Source organism: Phocoena sinus, chromosome X (assembly GCF_008692025.1).
Source record: "Phocoena sinus isolate mPhoSin1 chromosome X, mPhoSin1.pri, whole genome shotgun sequence".
Taxonomy (NCBI): Eukaryota; Metazoa; Chordata; class Mammalia; order Artiodactyla; family Phocoenidae; genus Phocoena; species Phocoena sinus.
In genome coordinates, this window is record NC_045784.1 from 14,083,142 (window position 1) to 14,105,433 (window position 22,292).

Genomic DNA, 22,292 nt, shown 5'->3' on the forward strand with positions numbered 1-22,292 from the left:
AAACGAAACACTGCTAGCTTTGAAGAGTGCTACGGATGAAGCCTTACCAAAGGATATGTCGAGGATTCAGGTAGGAGAAAACCAATTTAATACATTTTTAATGTAGTTATTTCTAAAACAAACAAACAAACAAAAACAACCCTGTAGTTTCAGTGAGAAAACTGGTACATCTGTGATAGTATATATATAATATATATATATATATATATATATAATATTTCTGTCCAAATATTTGTCTTGTGTTTATTCTAAGGAAACCTTTGGTTTCTTTTTTACTCCTCCCCTCTTCTCAGGTATGAGAAGAGGGTGATTTCTTTTTAATTTCTGAATATAGGTTTTACTGAAAGGATTTCTCAGTTTGAATCGAGGGTCTCATTGTCACTAAGTATAAGATTGAGAAGGCTTGGATTTGGGAAGATTTCAACAAGCCATTGTGATTTCTGTGTAGAGTAAGCTGATGGGGTGGATTAATGGGAGGCTCACAGGTGAAACTCCATTTCCAAAGCATAAATCTCAAACGCTTTCATTATGCTCACCACCAAGAAGGCAGGTAAATGTGCTTACACATGGAGTGGATTCCAAGGAGAGAAATAAAAGTCGTATTTGCCCAGGTTCTTGGAGAGTCAGAACTGTGTCTGGGAACCATGGAGATGGTCAGGCCTGTGGCCTCAGCTTTCTCGACAGAGCCATCACTGAAACCTAGCTGAGAACAAACTGGCTAGGGATGGCATTACTGTTTTGGAGCTCTGGTTATGAGCACATGAAAGAAGTTGCTGCTTTCTCTTTTAGTGTTATCTCTGTTAATATTCATAAGTAAATCATGTTTGTTTGGTTTACTAGCTATCATCCAGGCTTTATTTTTTTAAAGTTGGAACGAAGGAATCAATATACATCGAGGCTTATGCTACAGTACAGTATTTCCCCAAACACTAAGTTCATTTAGGGTTTAAAGAGAGAGGGTAGAGGGAGAGAGAGGGACGGAGGGAGGGAGAATGAATATGAACGAGATTATATGATTGATTGCAGTGATGAGGCCTAAGAATCTGTATTTTTAGGCAGCCCCTCCCTCCCAGGGGGTTCCAGTGTTCAGCCTATTTTGGGAACCACTACCTCTAGAAAGCGACGTTAAGAAATAGAAAATTAAGATCGTAGATCAACTATGACTCCAAAAGTGGTAGGAATTCTCAAGCCTAGTTTTGGCTTTTGGAACTGATTCAGGTTCCTTCATCATAGGCGGAAATGCTCTATTTGTGTAGGATAGATGCCTGAGGTAGGTACTTTCCAACTCTTAATTTCTGGAAATGAAGTGGATACATCCTAGTTTTTGTAAACTTCGTGTTATGGTATCAGTAAAAGTTATTTAAATTTGGAGAGTTAAATTGTGCTTCTCCAACAGCCTTTTAGGCTAATAACTCTTCCTATTTTTCCCATGAGCATTACGTGTTCTCTGGGGCATGAGCTTTAGATGTCATTTTCAACATTCCTTCATTGAATGGGGCATGGCGTCACCAGACAGAACCTATCAGGGTGTGCGTGCCACAGTACGTGAAGTATATCTGAATTTGTTTCACATTCTGTCTGGGAGCATGCTATGTGGTTTCTGATTTGTTCTTCCCTTTGCTGCCCTTTCTGGAGTGGATATGAGGGAATCCCTCATCTGAAAACGTATTTAATACCCTCTTTTCCGGGGAATGTTTGGATTCCTAGCGGGAGACACAAGAGTTTCAAGGTGGTGGTTTCTAATTCTGGAAGGCTGTCCGTGCCATGTGGGCAGTTCACCTCAGTTGAGTTGCCGCCTTCTGGAGAATTAAACTTTAGGCTTGCCCTCCTATCCTGTTTCTGTTTCCTGGAAAGATGACATGCCTGGAGTGTTCTAGGAAGTTCTCATTCTTCTTCCCTCTGCCCAGCTCAGTGAGAAGCTGTGATCCGCCCGTGGGCTTCTGCCTGGATTCTGACCCAACCTGCCCTTGCCATTTTTGTGGATATTCACATGCTCCAAATGCTGAGTCTGACTTTCAGGGGCTTGGAGGCTGATGGAAGACTTTAAAATCGTGTGCTCCAGCTTTTTCTGATCTCGAACCTGTGGAAGCTTACCAGCCCTGCCTGGGATCTCATTTCCCTCTTTTGCTCTTCCTTCCACAGTGGGTGGTGATAACCATGATAATAGTAATGGTGGTGAAGAAAATGTGGTGGCTTACAGATGGGATATGGGACTCTGTCATCAGGGAATGCGGTATTCCTTGTTACATATTTTTCTCATAGACCCTTACCCTTTTAAGTACTGAACATGTACATATTAGTGGAATCTGATGGATTTCTTAGCTAACGGCACATTCTAGCCTAATTCAAAAGGCTATACTGCACCGTGGCCATCTTTTTCTGTGTGTCTCCAGGTCCTGCCGAGGGCGTAGGGCCTGCTCGCCCTCACGCTGTAGTCTTCAGCCTGCTGTTGGTGATTCTCACAGCTGCCCAGTTGCTGGCGGCCACCCCTTGGTCTCTCTTTCCATTCCCTGCACTCACCTGCACCTCCCGTGCTGTCCTAGAAGGAACTGAATTTCAAAACCAGATTTCTAAGCTTGAAAAATTAGGAACACCCTACAGCAGTAATACGTTGCAATTCTAGAATACATTTAAGTTTTTAAAGTGCCTTCACTTTCTTATCTCTCTGAGTGAGAAAGGGGCCTCATTTTTATTATCTTCATTCTGTAGGCGAGGAGACTGAGGTTCACGGAGGTCATAGCTAGAGAGGGTCGTGGCCAGGAGTAGCCCCTGGACCTCAGGACTCCTAGCCTGGTCTCCACGGCTCAGCCACACCCATCACGCCATCTGCCTGCCTGTCTATCTCTCACCAGCAGGGTTCCCCGCTCCTTCCACACCCATCCCCCCCCCCCCGCCTCCCCGTCACAAAGACAAAGATAGTGGCACTGGACAAAGGAAGTAACGGTCACCGCGGTCTGGTTTGGGGAACAGTGTTTTAAAATGGCTGAGACTTCTGCGCACATATTTCTGGGAAGCAGTGGGGCCTGAGAGAAGTGGGCTGGAGCCAGCCGTGGGCGGCCCGCTTGGAGGGTGGCCCTCAGCCCCGTGGCGGGTGGCCCTTGCAGCCCCAGGTGGCCCCAGGTAGCCTGCTGGGCTGGAGGAAAGGCTCTCTTGGGCCGCCATCTTTTGCCGCCAGGGGGCTGGAGCAGGGGAGGTGGTTGTCCATCTTCGTGCAGGCGCACGAGACCGGCCAAGGCAGGCTCACGCTGCTTGGGCCTCCCGTGCTTCTCGGGGCTCCAGCAGCCTTTCAGTGGTTTGCAGTGAAAAGGTGCCCGTGTCCTCACTCCAAGAAGCCAGAGCGCTTCAGTTGGGAGAAAAGCACGTCTTCTATAGCTGACTGAAGCTAAGGGGACGTGTGTTGCTAGTTTGCTTTGGGCCTTGTTAGCATCTCAGCTCTGCATTCTGCCCTGCTTATCCAACCCAAGGAGTTTAATGATCGTCAGAAATCCAGCATGCTTCATACCAAGGAGGGGTTTTATCTTTGGAGTAATGTTCAAGAGGATGGCATCATGCAGTGTGACATTTTCTTTCCGGAAAAATTTGTGCAAACAGTATACAAACTATATTCTCCTTGCTCCTAGTTAGTAGCACTTTTTCTTTGAATTTTTATGACATTTTATGATGAAAAATTTACAACGTTTGCAAAACCGTAGCACAGCTAGTGGTTTCTAAAGTTGTCTTCCACAGAGGATTGAAAACGTAAAAAGAGGATTAATGTTTTTGTAAGTATTTCTCATTACTCCCAACAACTTATGATGGGAAAGTAGGCTCCATGTGTGTTGGTAGTGAACAAGCTAGTTCATGATTTAAATTGGAGAAGGAAAAGTTGTATGGTTGACAAAATATTTTAGTGATTTCACTTCATAATATTCTCTCTACGATTTGGGACGCAAGAATATTTTCTTATAGGAAAAGCTGCATAGATCATTTAGACTTAACTGTGGGACTTTGATTTCTTGTGGTCATGTGGTCCTGGTGGTGTATTTTAAGAAAATCTTAAAAATATGTAGCCCAGTAGATTTCTTCCTAGCCTTCAGGGGAGACTGGTTCAAAATCTATTATTACTAGGCTATCATGATAGACCAAGAAACCCTCAAGTCTGAACCCATCATTGTATAAATAGATAACCTCTTGAGAGAGTTGTCTTTTAGGCCGGAATTGGTTCATTAATCAACTTCGATTTGAGAATGGCTTCATGGCTAATGCTCTGATGAGAGGAAAAATATGTTGGTTTTTCTTTCTTTTTAATTGTGCCTTTAGCTTTAGAAATAAAATTATGGAATCACAAAAATGTGGAAGCGGTCAAGTTTTCCACACGGATACCTGTACCTCATGTTTACCTGTTGATGTGTTCTGTACTAGCCCAGGTGCTGCTTAAAACCTGTTTAACTGCAGACATGAAACCCAAGCAAACAACAACTAATCTTTGTTTCAGCCACTCCTAAGGATTCCAACAGTCTCAAAGCAAGACCAAGATCCAGGTAGTGTTTGTTTAACTTCTACTTGAATGCCCTTTGTGCCATGCCCCTGACTAGAAACAAACCTCCCAACCCAAAATCTTTTCCCTTCAATTTGAAGCTTAGGATGAGGGTGAGTTCACTCGTCATGAGGGGCCTGACTGGAGCCCGCAGTGCTGCTGGGGAGGCGCTTAGTTTCTGGGTTTGTTGGTGCTGGGGGAGGGGCTGCTGCTCTCCAGCCACCTGACACAAAGAAGGGGCAATGTGATGTGACCCTCTTGCTGCAGGATGATAACGAATAGGGGGAAAGTAGCTTTGGAAAGCGGGAAATACCGTTAAAAGGTAACTAACACTGAAATGTCCTATCATGACAAGGTGCACACCCAAAAATAGGAAGTCTGGGGGATAAAATCTAGAGTAGGGAACTAAAATGCTTCAGCAATTTCAGTGCAGCTCGGAACTTCAGGTAAGCAGTGTTTGTGGACTGTTTCATCCTCTTAGAGCCTCTTCTCAACTTCACAGTTTTTAAGTCAGTAGAGGTTAGTAGAAGAGGGAGAGCCAGTAAGGCAGTGCTGTGGTTGACATCAGACATCAGAAGGGAGGAATGAAGAGAAATACAGACTCTCATGGAAATACTAGAACCTCAGAGAGGGGAAATGGTGTTGAGACTGCTCTTTACCAGTAGACTGCAGTGGGAGACAGGATGCTACGTGTGTGTTTTCCAAGTTTTGCTTTGGCTCTTAGTGACGTTTTTCTTCCTTTGGCTGCTAGATGTATTCCTGAGAAAGTGAATTTAAATCGGATCGTATTTTGTATGCTTGCAATATTGCCAATTTAAGGAGCTCTCGTCTCCTTGTAAGTCAAAGAGTTACCCCCTTGTAGAAGGTACAGATATCTGTGTTCATATTTTTTAAAATAATAGGTACACTAATTCATTTTGGTAGGAAAAGAAGTTATAGTTCCTGTTTCTCTCAATGGCCACCACATTTGCTCATCCTGTTTTTGAAGGATGAATGGATCTTTTACAAGTTAGTCCATGCTGGCTTTAGGATGTATGAATAGTAACATTTATCTGCCTTCCTAGTAGGCAAACCCTTCTCTGAATGGCAGAAATTGAACCTCACAGTTTTTACTTCTGCTGGCTTCCTCTCAAAGCAAGTGAAATGACAAAATCTCAGTCACATATTCTATTATTAATATGTCTGCTAAATTTTATATACGATTCTTTTAGGGATTGGTCTCTTGGTCTAATTTGGATGTTTTTGTTTTCACTGCACCCAACTGGGTCCTTACTGAGACCGTGAGAATTAAATTATTTTAATCCTCCTTTTTAGAATAATAAAGCCATGTAGAAATGTAAGGGAAAGGGACATCACCCTTCTAACACTGCTACGTTCATCATTTTGTTGATTCCCTGCACATTTATGTTTTAATTGGTTGCAGTCATAGTTTTACTGTATCACTTATTGGATATTCATTTAACTTTCCATATAAAAATACAAATACGCAGGTTATATATGGAAGTAAAATGGAATAAGATGTAGTTTGAGATTGTGTGCTCAATTATATGTATGTGTGTATATATACACACGCACACACATGATTTATACATGTACACATTATTTTCTCTTTCTTGAGTGAAAAATGTCACTAGAGCTGTATCTGACATAGAAAGTTCTTTCTAGCCAGGGTCTCTAATTTCCTTTTTTAATCAAGAGTTCCCATTTGAAAACTTTGTTGTCCTTTTCTATGGATTCCTTTTTATTCTGGTTGAAAGGATCAGAGCACCCTTCCTGCTAGTTCCTGCCTGCCTTTGTCTTGCGTGTCTTGCCAGTTGTGTTACAGGGACCACCCCAGAGCATGTCACATGCCATTATGGTGGCTTTATTAAAGATTGCAACCTTGCATGACAAAAAACCTCTGAACTACCACAAAGAAACCTTGAGGAAGTTATTCAGGAAAATAAGAACTTGCTATGTCAAAACCAGCTTTACCGAGAACTGAAGTTGCTTAATAGTAATGGATAGATTCTAATTTCCCAAGTGCCACTGTAATAGCTAAATACCAAGACACTTTTCTGAGTTTAATTTATCTGTAGGACACATCTCTGATCAAAGGTCATTTTCTTCTTTGACAGGAAGTTAGCTCAGAAGCTGAATAGAACAGATATAAGATGTACACATGAGCTTCTTAGAAAATCATATTGGGAATTCATCCGCAAACTTATTCCCAAGCGATAGAGTAATGTACTGAGTTGAATTAATTTAGAAAATAAGTAGGGCTCTAATATATAGTCTAGCTGTGCCCCAAGTTTTCTTCCCTGGCTTATAGGCAGGCAGTCTCAGAACATTTTAAAGATATAATTTAGAAACTGAGACTGGAATTTGAATGAAACCTATGTAACCTTCTAGCTATGTGACCTTTAGCAACTTACTTAGTTCCTTTTTCATTAAATGCCGTGAATTGGAGTTATAATCTCTGAAATTGCCTAGTTAGCTCCTGCCTTGTTACAGATTGAGAGAGAAGGTTAAGAGGAGGCTTTTGCTTTGAAAATTTCCCCAAACCTGTATTTCTCATGGTAAGACAACCAAGGCCCCTCAACCTGACTGATGTGTGTTTTCCTCTCCTGAATTTCATTTGTGGCATATTCCGTTGAACATTTGATTCTTACTCTCAGCTTATCTGTCCCAGTTCCATATGTGCCTGTTATCACGTTTGCATGTAAACAGGAGAAGGGTTCTGCGGTCAGTTAATACCATGAAGCCCTTCTATTAAAGTATGGAAGTACCTAAGTGGAAGGGTTTACGTGTTATTAACAATTCCAATCGAAATGGATTTGAATTTACAGAAAGCGTTCCCTCTGGGGTAAGTTCAGGTCTAAGGTATAATAAGAGCAAAGAGGTTAAAAAAGGTTGTGACTCAGGTTTGGGGGTCGGGCGCTTGTTGCAGCTGGTGTGGTATCCAGGGAGCAGCACCGTGCCTGGCTCCTCCGGGAACTCAGCAAGCCTTGGCAGTCGCTTTGCCTTTTGTGGGTATTTTCTGTTTCAGCCCAGTTTCAGAGAGGAAAGCTTTGCTGTCTGCCTTCTGACCTTCCCTTATTTTGCTGCAGATCCTACTCTAGCACCTCCATAGAAGAGGCCATGAAGAGGGGCGAGGACCCTCCCACCCCGCCACCGCGGCCACAGAAAACCCATTCCAGAGCCTCCTCCTTGGATCTGAATAAAGTCTTCCAGCCCAGTGTGCCAGGTGAAGTGCCCCTCTGCGCCCCAGCCCTTCCCTTTCCTGTTGGAGTCATTGGATGGGTGTCACTACAGAGGCCTCTGTGGGTCCAGAGAATGAGCAGACCTGGCCCGGATGGCCTTCACGTGGCTGGCACATAGATATCACGTGTGTCTGGAGCCTTGCCCACACTTGCTATGGACCAGGAATTATGAAATTCTGTACCCAGAGGATGAAAATGCTTCCTCCCCAGACAGTGCACTGAGTGTGTGGCCAGGGTCTTGTTCTCTGCGTCGTGGTGATTTGTGTCCAGGATTGCCATCTGTGATTTCCTCAGACGCTTATGCCGTTCTTCTGTGAAAGGTCTCGGTGGTCAATGCCTGGCCAGAATTTTCTGCATTTTATCCTTCTGGTGCAGATCCTGTGTCCTCCAGGCTTAATGCTTAAGGGGGCTCTGCTTTCTAAATCTGACTGATGGTTAGGTGTTTAATGTGGGCATCTGGGTCAAGGGCTCCTTCAGTTGGGCTGCTCTGGGGCTTCTGGGGATGGGACTTGCTCAAGGCAGCTGCTGTACAGCTGGGCTGGAGGTGGGGAGTGTGGGGCGGCCTGTCTGCTCCCCTGGCTCCCTGTGAAGAGGAGCTGTTCTCCCGGGAGCCTGCGGAACCGCAGATGCGAGCCATGCCTTCACATGAGTGAAGGTGCTAGCGTACAGCTGCTGTCCCAAGTGTTATTTTGGGAGGCGCAAGGGCCTTTCCACTGACTAATGCAGGCAAGCTCTAAATACAATGATTTCCTGGAACTTTTTCTGTATCTCTGTGCATTTTAAATCAAGCCAACCTCAGATGCTAGTGATTTGCAGATGATTATCTGTTTTACTAAAGCAAGGAAAGAATCTCCTTGGCTCACACATGAGCATGACCCCTGTGTCCCGGCAGAGCTCAGCATGTTTTATTTGTTCTAATAAAGTACTCTCCTCATCGTAAAGTTATAGATTGTTTATTAATATACCAGAATCTGGAACTCTCTATGAAATTTGATTCTCTGCCATGAGTTCATCAGATAAAAATTTGTCTTGAATTTTCCCCCATACTTTGATCCAAATTCTGGCATAGTTTCATAGTAACTGGTATTTGGGGTGGGAGTAGCCACGGATGATGATGCTATAAAAAATTCACGTGGCTGGTGGATATTGACCTAGAAGATTTTTCTGTGGACACAAGAAGATTAAAACAATCTGGGCAGCCATCTCCATACGTTTTCCTCGCAAGGAGAGAGGCTGGAAACATGCCCCTCCCCCTCAGGCTGTGTCTCTCTCCCCACGAGGAGCGCCAGCTATGCTGGAGAATGGACGGGCCGTGGCCTTTACCACGTGGCACCCGAGAGTGGGAGAGAGAAGACTGAATTTGGAGTTCAGCTCAGCTGCTTATTAACTGTCTGATTTTCAGCAAGTGGCTTAATCTTTTCTGCCTCTCAGATTCCTAATTTCGAAAACAGGACCAACCCTCCAGAGAATTACAGGGTGTTGATGAGGTAATAGATGTCATTCAAGTAGTGCCATGTTTGGCTCCTAGGCACTCACTCCCACGGCAGACCGACGGGGAGAGGGGGTTCTGAGGAAAGCCCCTGACTTCCTGACCCCCGGTGGGACAGTTCTGTGCCTCGTTCCTCGCAGTCCCCAGGACGGCTCGCAGAGGTACCGAGCCGTGGCCACCTGTGGCTGTAGCCCCTCATTAACATACCTTGTCTGGGTCCGCTGCCCTCCTGCCCTGTCGTGCTCGCCTCACACCAAAATCAAATGCCCGCTCCCAAGTCCCAGCGGTAGGGGCTGCTTTCAGGAGAGCCTGAATTCAGACGGCTTCTCTTTACGTCTCCGATGTTGATAGGACTTCAAGGGAAAAGTATTTTCATTTGATAAATGCCAAAGAATAGCTAGGTGGGTGACATCTGTATTCATAGCTTAATTCCACTGTCTTTCCAGTACAGGTTTACACAAATGAAATTTTAACAAGCAGTTTAAAGTGATCACATGAGAAACAGCATGTCTGCATTATGAAAAGCAGGTGGTACCATTTCATCTACTTAATTTGTTTGCCTGTGGGTTAATTCTCACAGGAAAGTACAAGGCTCTTTCTAAACTGTGTAGAATTTTAGCGTAGTGCATATTGCTAGAAATTACTTATTAAAACTCTGACAAGCTAGGAAAGCATGAGGTAGAGTCTAAACCAGTCACCATAGCACCGTCAGCGAGAACCGTGGTGCCCACATAGTCACCCCTCTGCCACACTTGTCTTTATGTGTCACTCTAGCTAAGCTGGGTCACACTGTGCTTGCTGTCCTATATCCTGAGCTTCCTGATTAACCCTCTTTCATAATATGGAGCTGTGTCATTTCTTCGTGCCTGGGTGACGTGGTTGGTTGCGCCCTGTGGGGCTTTCTGTGTCCCCGTCTCCCCCCATCTCGTTCTCCTGTCTCTTCCTCATAGTGTCCTCTCGTGCTCACATGCTGCTCCCCTCTCCTCCCCTTCCCTCTCTGTTTCTGTCCTCTCCGCCCGCCCCCACGGAGGCATGGACCTCTCTTTCCCAGGCTCCGCCACCAACCTCTCTCTGCTCTCATGTCATAAACAAGGTAGAGGTTATTAATGACTTCGTATCTATGTCTTTGTTTCCTTGTCTACTTATTTTCTTGGGCTGAAGTCGGAGATGCTGAGTCAGAGGCCATATACCTTTGAAGTGTAGATACAGGTTGCCAAACTGTGCTGTCAAAAACTTGTACCTTATGAACTTATCCCACTGGTTACGTCGCCTGAGAGTGTTTCCTCACACCCTCATCAGCACTGGGTAATGTTCATCTTTTTAATCGTTACCTATCTGATAGACAGATGTTTGCATTTCCTTGATTCCTAGTGAGCCTGAACATCTTTTCCTGTGTTGTTACTAGACATTAATATTTCTTCTTTGGTGAATTGCCCGAGTGGAGGCACACTTAGCTTCCGGCGCTCCTGCTCTTTGCCCAACCACAGAAACCGCTTGTCTCCTCTTCATTTTTCCTGTGAGGGCCTGGACCTGTCTTATCTCAAGCCCTTGGGAATGTGAAGGTGGCCTTGGGGAGGCTAAGCTAACCTGCTCCTTCATGCGGTCCGTGTTCTTCCAGCCCCCAGTACCCCATCGTTTAGCCAACTTTATCACTTAAGACAGACTCTACCTAGGCCATCCTGTTTATAACAATAGAAGAACGAGGAAAGGGTAAAGAAAACAGGGAAAGATAATGTGCGATGAAATAAGATATGAACTTGAGTTGAAAAGGAAAGATAAAGTGAAGCTAATGTTTTTAAAAATGAGAATCACAGGACTGTGAAAAACAGAGTGAATGAGGCTAAGTTGCTGAGTCAGAGTAGCCTAAGGTGGAGCGATAGTGTGGAGAAGAAGTAGGATGGAGAGAAGATGCAAAGACGCAAGAGTGAAAGAGGGAAATGAAGGAAAAGGTGAGATGGTTGTTACATAGTGGTGATGATGTTTATACAGAGGGAGAAGCAAATAGGATAAGAGCCTGAGGAGACCAAGCGGGGGCGAGCCCACAGACTCGGTGTAAGATTCAGATAGCATTCAAAGGACTCTTGGGAAGGAAGGAATAGCTCAGAAGTGGGTGGCACTAATGCCTTCAAATTTATGATAGGTAACATAATATGGGGAAGAATAATGAAGGATTGTTTTAGATTGTAAATCTATAAAAATGAACCAGGCCAACTCTGGCAGCATGGGATAGTTGGCTTTAACCTTGATATCTGCAAAGAGGGTGTGAACATGTGATTTGCAGGAGTCTAGACTATCCCAGGGCTCGAGATAGGTAGGTGCTAGCATTACACCTAAAGCGTGTGTTTTCATAGGGAGAAGTTGACATAATAGGATCGCTGTGCGGAAAAGGGAGCTCACCTTTGTCATAGCTGATTCAGGCTGTGGAGCCATCCTTTCACAGTCCCATTGTAGCTGCTCTGTTGGAGAGAAAAAAATGTGCAAGAAGGTCTAAGGCAGTGATGATGCAAGCATACAAAATCTAGAGGCAGTCAAGCCTGGGACTTGCTCAGTGAGGTTTAGATTTTATAGCTCTATACTTACAGCCACGTAACATGTTTTATTCCTGAAATTCCTGTGAGAAAAATCAGCCAGTGAAGACGATACTTTTTAGATCCTAACCTCTTTTTCCTCACTGGAACAGTTGTTTTCATAAGGCTTCCCCCCTCCCCTCATAAAAGGGTTTCTTCTGTTTCACTGTGTGGGGTGGGAACTCCCCTCCTCCCACTCTTGACACTGCCCTGCCTCCTCCAAAGCCATGGGTTTGCAGCCCGAGGTTTCCATAGTGACGGTCAGCTGCCTCAGTGCTACACACAGCCCTGTCCAGCCACTGAGCCTCCGCCTGGCAGAAAGGGCAGAGATTACGGGGAGCGGGGGGAGACGTAGCCATCCCTTTAGAGATTCAGACCAAGAATCTTCATCATGTCCGCACAAATCTAATAGGGGCAACTTGGTCCCTTGGATAGAGCTAGCTTCAGCGCAGTGGGAAAGGAAGTCCCTGGCAGGGCCGCCACTTCCCAGTGCCACCCCGCTTACGTTAAGAAAGGAGAGTGCATTTTGGTGGACAGCTCTTTCCACCACATCCCGTATGGCCGAGGACACTGAGAGCCACATGTTAAAACCATTACGATGGCCAAACGAAACACATCCATGGGTAGTATCTGTCCATGGGTAGATAATGTCCTCTCTTTGCTTTAGACACACTGATAATAAAAGTTCACTCCATGGTTAAGAAATTATGGTACATCCATCTCATGGAATCTTATGAAGCTGTTAAAAAGAATAAGGTACGTGTACTAAGTGGAGAGCTGTCTGAGACGAGTGAGAAAGGCATTGGTGCATGATACGTATGTTTTTCATTGTATAGACAGTTTTTCGGAAGGATACTTGAAAAAGTGGTAACAGTGGTTGCCTCTGGGGAAGAGAATAGGATGACCGGGGCCCAGGTGTAAGAGAGAAACTTACTTTTCATCGAATATCCATTTGTATCTCTTCAGTTTTGCCTCACGTATAGATATTACTGAGTACAAAAAATATACTTTTCACTCTATAGCTGCAGTGACCAGATGGCACCTGAGAGTACCACAGATGGCCTTCCCGGATGACTCTATCTGTCTCAAACCTGCCTACCAATCTGTATCCAGGGTATTTTTACAACCGATCTGCTGCCACCTCCTAGAATGGAGCTGAAATGACAGAGCATTCCAGAGCATTGTTTAAGGCTCTGATATGTTCTTCGGATTCCTCCTCAGTGGCCCTCCAGCACTGAGGAATAGTTTTGGAGGACTTCGCATAGCCTCCATTGTGAGATGTATGGATGGGCAAAGGGTTGTGATAAGGGCTCTGTCTTAATTTGGTGGTGGGGGGGATGTGTTTATTGAGTGATGAGCTGAGAACAATCTGTCCTGGGTTTTCTACAGATGAATATTTCTTTCTGCAACTTTAATTAATTAATTTATTTATTGGGCTTCTCTGGGTCTTCGTTGCTGCACACAGGCTTTCTCTATTTGTGGCGAGCGGGGGCTACTCTTCCTTGTGGTGCGCGGGCTTCTCATTGTGGTGGCTTCTCTTGTTGTGGAGCACAGGCTCTAGGCACGTGGGTTTCAGTAGTGGTGGTGCATGGGCTCAGTAGTTGTAGCTCGCGGGCTCTAGAGTGCAGGCTCAGTAGTTGTGGTGCATGGGCTTAGTTGCTCCGAGGCATGTGGGATCTTCCCCAACTAGGGCTCAAACCTGTGTCCCCTGTATTTGCAGGCAGATTCTTAACTACTGCGCCACCAGGGAAGCCCTCTTTCTGTAACTTTAGAAAAGGTAAACCCCTTGGGAGTAAGAGATGGTCTCAAGACCAAACTTGCCTTTCAAGTTTTCTAAAGGATGAATTTGGCCACACAGATGGCTGTGACCTTATAGATTTCCTTATTGTATCATTGCTTTGAGAGCTACTTGTTCCCTTTTAAAATCTAGTAGGATTTTGAAATCTAGTGGAATTATGGGATTCCTGCCCCATGCCCAGACTTTGGGGTCCACAGTACATAGCCAGCCAAGGGTTCAGTTTGTCAGTCTAGACAGTTCTTTTTTTAAATGAAAGCTTTACTGAGGTATATATAATCCACGTTCTATAAAATTCACCCTTTTGAAGTGTACAGTTTAGTGGCTTTTAGTGTATTCACAGTGTTGTACAGCCACCAGTATTGTCCAATTTCAGAACATTCTCACCACCCCAAAAGACACCCCATACCTGTTAGCAATCATTCTCCACACCGCGCTCCTCTCCCCAGAGCCATGGGCAATCACTAACCTACTTTCTGTGTCTATAAATTTGTCTGTTATAGACAAATATATATATATATATATATATATATATATATATATAGTGTTTTGTGATGGGCTTCTTTCACTTAGCATCATGTTCGCAAGGTTTATCCATGTTGTAGAATGAACCAGCACTTCATTCCTTTTATGGATAAATAAATAATATTACATTCTATGGATATGGCACATTTTATTCATCCATTTATCAGTTGATGGACATTTCGGTTGTTTCTACCTTTTGACTATTATGAATAGTACGGCTGTGAACATTCATGTACAAGTTTTTGTGTAAACAAGTATATGTTTTCCTTTTTCTTGGGCATATACGGGAGTGGAATTTCTGGGTTATATGTTAACTCTTTGTTGAACATTTTGAGGAACTACTGAACTGTTTTCCAAAGCAGCTGTACCAGTTTACCATCTCAGTAGCTATGTATGAGGATTGCAATTTCTTCATATCCTTGAAACCTTTGTTACCATCTGTCCTTTTTATTTTAGCCATCCTAGTAGGTCTGAAGTGATGTCTTATCATGGTTTTCATTTGCATTTTCTAATGACTAATGATATTGAGCATCTTTTCCTGTGCTTATTGGCTACATTTATGTCATCTTTGGAGAAATGTCTATTCAGAATCTTTGCCTATTTTTTTTTTTCTTTGCCTATTTTTAAATTGGGTTATTTGTCTTTTTTTGTTGAGTCGTAAGGGTTCATTATATATTCTGGATACAAGTCCCTTTTCAGATATATGATTTACAAATATTTTCTCTCATTTTGTGGGTTGGTTCTTTCACGCTTTTTGATGGTGTCCTTTGAAGTGCAAAAGTTCTTCATTTTGATGACATCCACTTTATCTGTTTTTTCTTTGGTCATTTGTGCTTTTGGTGTCATATCTAAGAAACCATTGCCTAAGGCTTCCCTGGTGGTGCAGTGGTTAAGAACCCGCCTGCCAATGCAGGGGACACGGGTTTGAGCCCTGACCTGGGAGGATCCCACATGCCGCGGAGCAGCTGGGCCCATGCGCCACGACTACTGAGCCTGTGCTCTAGAGCCCGCAAGCCACAACTACTGAACCCGTGCGCCACAGCTACTGAAACCTGCACAGCTAGAGCCTGTGCTCCACAACAAGAGAAGCTACGGCAATGAGAAGCCCGTGTGCAGCAGCGAAGAGTAGCCCCCACCTGCCGCAACTAGAGAAAGCCCACGCACAGCAACAAAGGCCCAATGCAACCAAAAATAAATAATAAATAAAATAAATAAATTAAACAAAAAAAGAAGATACCATTGCCTAACTCAGGGTCACAAAAATTTACTCCCCTTTTCTTTTAACAGTTTTATATTTTTAGCTCTCACATTTAGGTGTGTGATCCATTTGAGTTGATTTTTGTATATGGTATGAGATAGGGGTCCAGATCCATTTTTTTTGCATGTGGCTACTCAATTGTCCCAGTACCATTTGTTGAGAAAATGATTGATTCCTGTTGAATTTTCCTGGTACCCATGTTGAAAGTCAATTGACCATCAACCATAAAGGTTTATTTCTGGACTCTCATTTCTATTCCTTGATCTATATGTCTATCCTTATGCCAGTACCATACTGTCTTGATTATTACAGAGAATTGTAATAAGTTTTGAAAGTGGAAAGTGCATAACTACCCACTTATTCTTCTTTTTCAAGATTGTTTTGGTTATTCTGGGTACCTTGCATTTTCATATGAAATTTAGGATCAGCTCGTTAATTTCTGTTTATTAAAAAAAAAAAAAAGCCAGCTGGGATTTTGTTAGGGAGTGTATTGAATCTGTAGATTAGTTTGATTAGTATGGCTATCTTAATATTTTTTCTCCAACTTAATTGAGGTTAATTTGACAAATAAAAATCATATATATTTTATGGTGTACGCATGGTGTTTTTGATTTTTTTTTTTTTGCGGTACGCGGGACTCTCACTGTTGTGGCCTCTCCCGTTGCGGAGCACAGGCTCCGGACGTGCAGGCTCAGCGGCCATGGCTCACGGGCCTAGCCGCTCCGCGGCATGTGGGATCTTCCAGGACCGGGGGCACAAACCCGTGTCCCCTGCATCGCAGGTGGACTCTCAAACCACTGTGCACCAGGGAAGCCCTGTTTTTGATTTTAACAATATTAAGTCTTCCAGTCTTAATGGAAGAATGTACTTTCATTTGTTTAAGTATTTCAACAATGTTTTGTAATTTTCGGCATACAAATTTGTACTTCTTCAAATTCTTACAGTCAGCCTCTGTATCCTCAGTTTCTGCATCCACCGATTCAACCAATTGTGGGTTGAAAATATTAGGGAAAAAATTCCAGAAAGTTCCAAACAACAAAGTTTGACTTTGTTGTGCACCAGCAACCGTTTGTATTAGGTAGTATACGTAATCTAGAGCTGATTTAAAGTATATGGGAGGATGTGCATAGGTTATATGCAAGTATTACATCATTTTATATAAGGGACTTGAGCATCCTTGGATTTTTGTATCCACAGCGGGTCCTGGACCCAATCCCCCAGGGATACTGAGGAACGACTATATTTTATTTCTTTTGATTTTATTCTAAAAGAAATTGTTTTCTTAATTTCATTTTTGCAATCTTCATTGCTAGTGTATAGAAATATAATTGTTTTTTGTATATTGACCTTATATCCTGTAACTTTGTTGAACCCGTCTATTTGTTGTCTGGACACAGCTTATCCTTAACTTAGATAATGAGGTAGGGAACATACTCATTATTCGACTTCAAACTGTTTATCTAATCCTGCATCTTTCCACAAGTCAGGGAGGAAATCCCTTTTAGTGTTTGGGAAACATGGAAAGAATCATTACTGAATGCTTGCAACCAGTTTTACTTTTTCTCTCATTTGTGAAACCGATTGATCTAGTCCCATTTATTGAATAGTATATTCTTTACCCATCAGTATGCAATGTCCACTCTGTCCTAAGCGAAGTTTCCCTATTTGCAAGAGTTGTTTCTGGGCTCTCTACTCCATTAACACCAAGTACTAGGTATCATAGTGTTAACGGCTGATATGAATTCGAGGCTTACTTTGTACAAAGGACACATTTAAAGTACTTTATATGCATTAACTCTTATCCTTACAACAATCCTAATGAGGTAGATGCTGTTTTATACTTACTTTAGAGATGCAGAAACTGAGGTACAGAAGTTAATTTGGCCCAGGTCATGGAGCTAGTTGATGGTGGAGCTAACGCTCAAACTCATGCAGTCCAATGCTGGAGCCTGTGCTCTGCTGCCTCAAGAAGGGGCAAGTATTTCTCTTCTCTCTACCCTACTTGCCTCTCCCAACTTGTCTATTTGGCCAGATATTTACTAGGCACGTCTCTCTCTGTTCAGGTGCCTCTGCTGCAGATTGAGTTCTTAAGAGAGGGTAGAAGGCAGAATGCTATTATTCCTGTTGGTTGCAGGCCTCACCCTGCTTCACCAGCCAGCCGAGGACTGGGATTCATCTCCAGACCTGGACAACTGGCTGCTACTGCAGTCATTTGTCTTTGAAGGGCCAGGGAATGCCTTCCAATTTTCTAGACCTGAATCCTTGCTTTCAGGCCTGGTCTTGTTTGTGGAGGGGTCTATCGTGAGAAGTAACACACTCAGAATTCATGAAGTTTTCCCCTTGGGCTTCTCAGTGGTTGATAGATAAAAGGTGTTGGCTTTTATGAAAGGTATAGTGTCACTTTGTCATGAGATTTGAAGTCTGGAAGTTCATTTAAACATAGAGAAGTAGATGTGACTGGGCTGTTGGGCTCGGTGAACATTTTGGAGGTAAAATACAGGGCTTCCCTGGTGGCACAGTGGTTGAGAGTCCGCCTGCCGATGCAGGGGACACGAGTTTGTGCCCCGCTCCGGGAGGATCCCATGTGCCGCGGAGCGGCTAGGTCCGTGAGCCATGGCCGCTGAGCCTGCGCGTCCGGAGTCTGTGCTCCGCAGCGGGAGGGGCCACAGCAGTGAGAGGCCTGTGTACTGGGAAAAAAAAAAAATACAGTCCAGGTGCTTCAGGTTTGTCTGTGCCAGTGTTCAGTGTGTTCATCCAGACTCAGGCCAGTCTCAGCCTTTCGAAGCTGTGGTTGCAGTGTACTGTCTGTCTTTGGCTTCTTTTTGCCTTTTCCTGTTCCTTTCTCTATTTATAGAGGTTTCTTCTTTTCCAGTAAGTGATGTGAGAGTTTCTATAGTAGCACAGTGCATGCTTTGTATCTGTAAAAGACAAAAAGTTGGAGGTTTACAGAGGCCTACTGAGGTGAGGGTACAGCTGGTCCTGCCGTTGGGCAGCGTGCTTTCTCTTTTAGATCCACCGTCCAGTTTTACAGCCCTCCCTGCTGGCTGAGTGCTTTAACTAGGGAGTGTGGGGAGGAACAGGACTGGAATCTCTGGAGGATGGGGTGGGAAATATTAGTGTAACCTTTATTTTTAAAATGTTTGTAAAACTCGTTTGAGTAATAGAAAAATACTTTCTCGTGTATAAAATTCATACATTACAGATGCGTCCCTTAACCTCATCCCCACCAAGCCCAGTGTCCTCCCCTGGGAATGTATTTCTCTGACATTTTCTAGTGCACTTATTAATGTATATGTGTACCTGTGACATCATTTTTGTTTTTTGTATTTAAAATAATTGGCGTCACGCTGTGCATGTTTCCCCCAATGCTTTTTCATACTATATTATTTCTTGGAGATATATCCATATCAGTACTGGTAATTTTGTCATTCTTTTTTTTCTTGCGGTACGCGGGCCTCTCACTGTGTGGCCTCTCCCGTTGCGGAGCACAGGCTCCGGTCGCGCAGTCTCAGCGGCCATGGCTCACGGGCCCAGCCGCTCCGCGGCATATGGGATCTTCCCGGATCGGGGCACGAACCTGCATCCCCTGCTTCGGCAGGCTTGACTCTCAACCATTGCACCACCAGGGAAGCCCATGTCATTCTTTTTATATGTGCTCTACACACTGGCTACTCCGTTAAAAGCTGTATTGTGGAAAATTTCAAATGTGTGTAAAAGTAGAGAACCCCTATCCCCAGGTTATTTTGATGCAAATCCCAGGTAGTGTATAGTTTTATACATAAATACTTCATATGTGTCTCTAACAGATAAGGCCTTTTAAAAAAATGACTAAGGCTTTATCATATGTAACAAACTTAGCAATAATCCCTCAATATCATCTAATATCTAGCCAGCGTTCAGATTCCCTGAATTGTCTCAAGTATGTCTTTTTTTATAGTGGCTTGTTCCAGTCAGGATCCAAACAAGGGCAACATGCATATTGTACTTGTTTTGCCATCTGTTAAGTCTCTTTTTATTGATAGGGTCCTTTTTAAACCCCTCCCTTGCTATTCATTCATTCGTAAGAAAATCATCCACCCCGTAGACATTTCCACGTTCTGTATTTGACTTGTTCTCTGTTCTTCCATCTCCTGTATTTCCTATAAATGAGTAGATAGATCTAGACTTCTTTAGAATCAGATTCTACTTTCGGCAAGAAGACGTCCAACTGATAACTGTGTACTTCGTACTGTATCACGTTAGGAGGTTCTCAATGTCTAATGCCTCTGTTTTTGTCATGTTTGATTGATCGGTGGATTCACGTAGTATTAGCCTGATTCATCCATTATGATAAAGATCCCCAACAGCCTTTCAAATAATGGTTTTATCAGGTATTGATCACCATTGCCTGCATCTGGCGGCATGTTAGTAAATGGTTAACAACTGGCCATTATCAGTTTTTATGGTGTAAACATTCCTGCCATGGCAAATTTCACTCTTACTGATGGGTCGCTGAATGTGGGGTTTAGACAGATCTGCACAGTTGGCTCTCACAAGCTGGTATGAGCTGTTTCTAGCAAACCACTGCTTATAGATCCATGCTTTCATTGGAAGTTGCAGAATGGCGATACTCTATTTATTTCTTTTACCTTTATTAACTTGGACCATGGCTATTTAACCATTTTCCTATTGTTGGACATTTCCTTATGACCCATATAATTCTAGTGAGCTGAAGAGTACCACAATACAATTTAATTGTCCGTACATCACTAAATTCCTTATATGCATTTGAGTTTATAGAATTGTATGAAAAACTGAAATAGACTTCAGTACTGTTGATCAGAAAAGTGTCTTATTCATTTAACCAGTACTTAGCACTTAACTGTGTCCTTGGTACTATGGAGAATTCCAAGAGGAATATGGATATGGCCACATCCTGCCAATCAGTATTACAGTTACATGGGAGAAGGGTGCTGAGTCTCAGTGGTTTCTAACTAGTATGATCTGTGGATGTGTTGGGGAGGGGTGTGCAGACTTGTGTAAGCTAATCTCTGAAGGGTGGATATGAGTTTTGCAGTCAAATTCTGTTCGTTTTTCTTCGGTATCTGCCTTGGTTCAGTTTTTATTACCACTTGCCTGGGAGGCTACTTAAGCAATCTCCAGTCTGGTTTGCTTGCTTCATTCTTTACTTCATAGAGCAACAAGATTAATTGTTTTGAGCACAACTATGATGTGTCACCTCCTTCCTCAAAACCCTTCAGGACCTTCTGTGTAAACGCTAGATTCCTCTGTCTTGACAACTGGACCTGAAGCCATTAGAGTACATGAATTCAGTAAGGGACATAGTACCATGACCTGGCATACCCAGGGAGGAGTGTATTTCAGGAATAGGTGGAGACTGTAAGTCTAAAAGTCCACTGACTGGCCAAGGAGAATGGAGACTAGGGGCGAAGGAGTTTGTAGGAAGTCAGAGGAGTCCATTGGCATGGTAGGATTAATTCAGATTGCAAAAGGTTGTGGAGTGATTAAGAAACTTTGGTGTGAAGTAGTTATCACAAATTCATTTTGAAATGTTTAAGACTAAAAGTTGGTTTGACTATATGTCATATTTTAAAAATTCATCGTGGAAAAGAGACAATTCCAATAGACTCTTTCTCCAGGTTGCCTGTCTGCCTGCCTTCCTTCCTGCCTACCTTCCTTCCTTCCAACACACACACCTGTGCGTACGTGCACATGCTCGCGTGTGCATGCATGTGCCCACGCACGTGTGTGCACACACACAAGGCTGGTGATTTAAGGAGTTTAGTAGTAAAATGATTAGGAGAAATACATTTATGTAAATGTAATATGAGAAATGAAACTTGTCTTTCACTGAAGTTAAATCTTATCTGTTTTTGTCATTTAACTCTGTGTCTCCATTTGAGAGCTAGCTAACCCATGTCACATATCCCATGGTGCAGGAACAAGGAGTTATTGGTAAACACTGGCAAATAAATTCTAGAATCATAGAAAGTCAGTGCTAAAAGAGAACTGGAGTTCTCTTGTCATCTTGGCCAACTCTCACATATTACAGGCTAGGAGACTGAGATCCAGAGAATGTAATTGTTTTGTTCTCCATCAGAATCCTTTGAAGATGGGAAATCTTTGTTCAGATCTTTGTTGCAGCAGATTTGGTGTCAGCGAAAGCAATCTATATTAATTTAATTTGGGAGGCATGCCTTACGATTTTTCTGTGGGTAATAACACTAATTAATATCTAAAGTTAAATAATATATTAAAGAATAAATTTGTTGCCCTCTATATGCAAGAAACTAATATCATTTTCCTGTTTCCTTCTACGTGATTTACAGTGTTGGACAGATTTCCCTGAGGTACTTCAGGGAGACAGGAAAGGAAGTTTTGCCTTCATAAGTACTTGGAGATGTTAGGAATATATCTGTTCTTTTAATGATTAAAAAATTAAGTTATTATCAAAAACCTTATGTGTGTTGGGAGGGAGGGAGACGCAAGAGGGAAGACATATGGGAACATATGTATATGTATAGCTGATTCACTTTGTTATAAAGCAGAAACTAACACACCATTGTAAAGCAATTATACTCCAATGAAGATGTAAAAAAAAAAAAAAACCTTATGTGTGTCTGTGAGAGAGAGAAAAGGAATAGAATGCTGAACCCGTAGCTTCAATAATTATCACTGTGTTTCACCCATCTTGCTTCACCTGTATTCGCATATGATTATACTTTTTCTCCATGCGTAGCTTTAAAAAAATATATTGAATAAACCACAAGATCCTACTGCATAGCACAGGGAACTATATTCAATATCTTGTAATAACCTATAATGGGAAAGAATCTGAAAAACAATATATATCTTTATCTATAAAAAAAAGTGAATCACTTTGCTATACACTGGAAACTA

General features: G+C 43.0%; 1 protein-coding gene across 2 annotated transcripts in view; it reads left to right on the forward strand.

The window, feature by feature from the left end:
* REPS2 (RALBP1 associated Eps domain containing 2) overlaps positions 1–22,292 on the forward strand; it is a 227,760-nt gene that overhangs the window by 127,312 nt on the left and 78,156 nt on the right. For both annotated transcript variants that reach the window (XM_032620885.1, XM_032620887.1), the window contains exons 11-13: positions 18–57; positions 4,449–4,520; positions 7,606–7,742. In XM_032620885.1, coding sequence (XP_032476776.1) covers positions 18–57; positions 4,449–4,520; positions 7,606–7,742 — 249 coding nt within the window. The remainder of the gene's footprint in view (positions 1–17; positions 58–4,448; positions 4,521–7,605; positions 7,743–22,292) is intronic.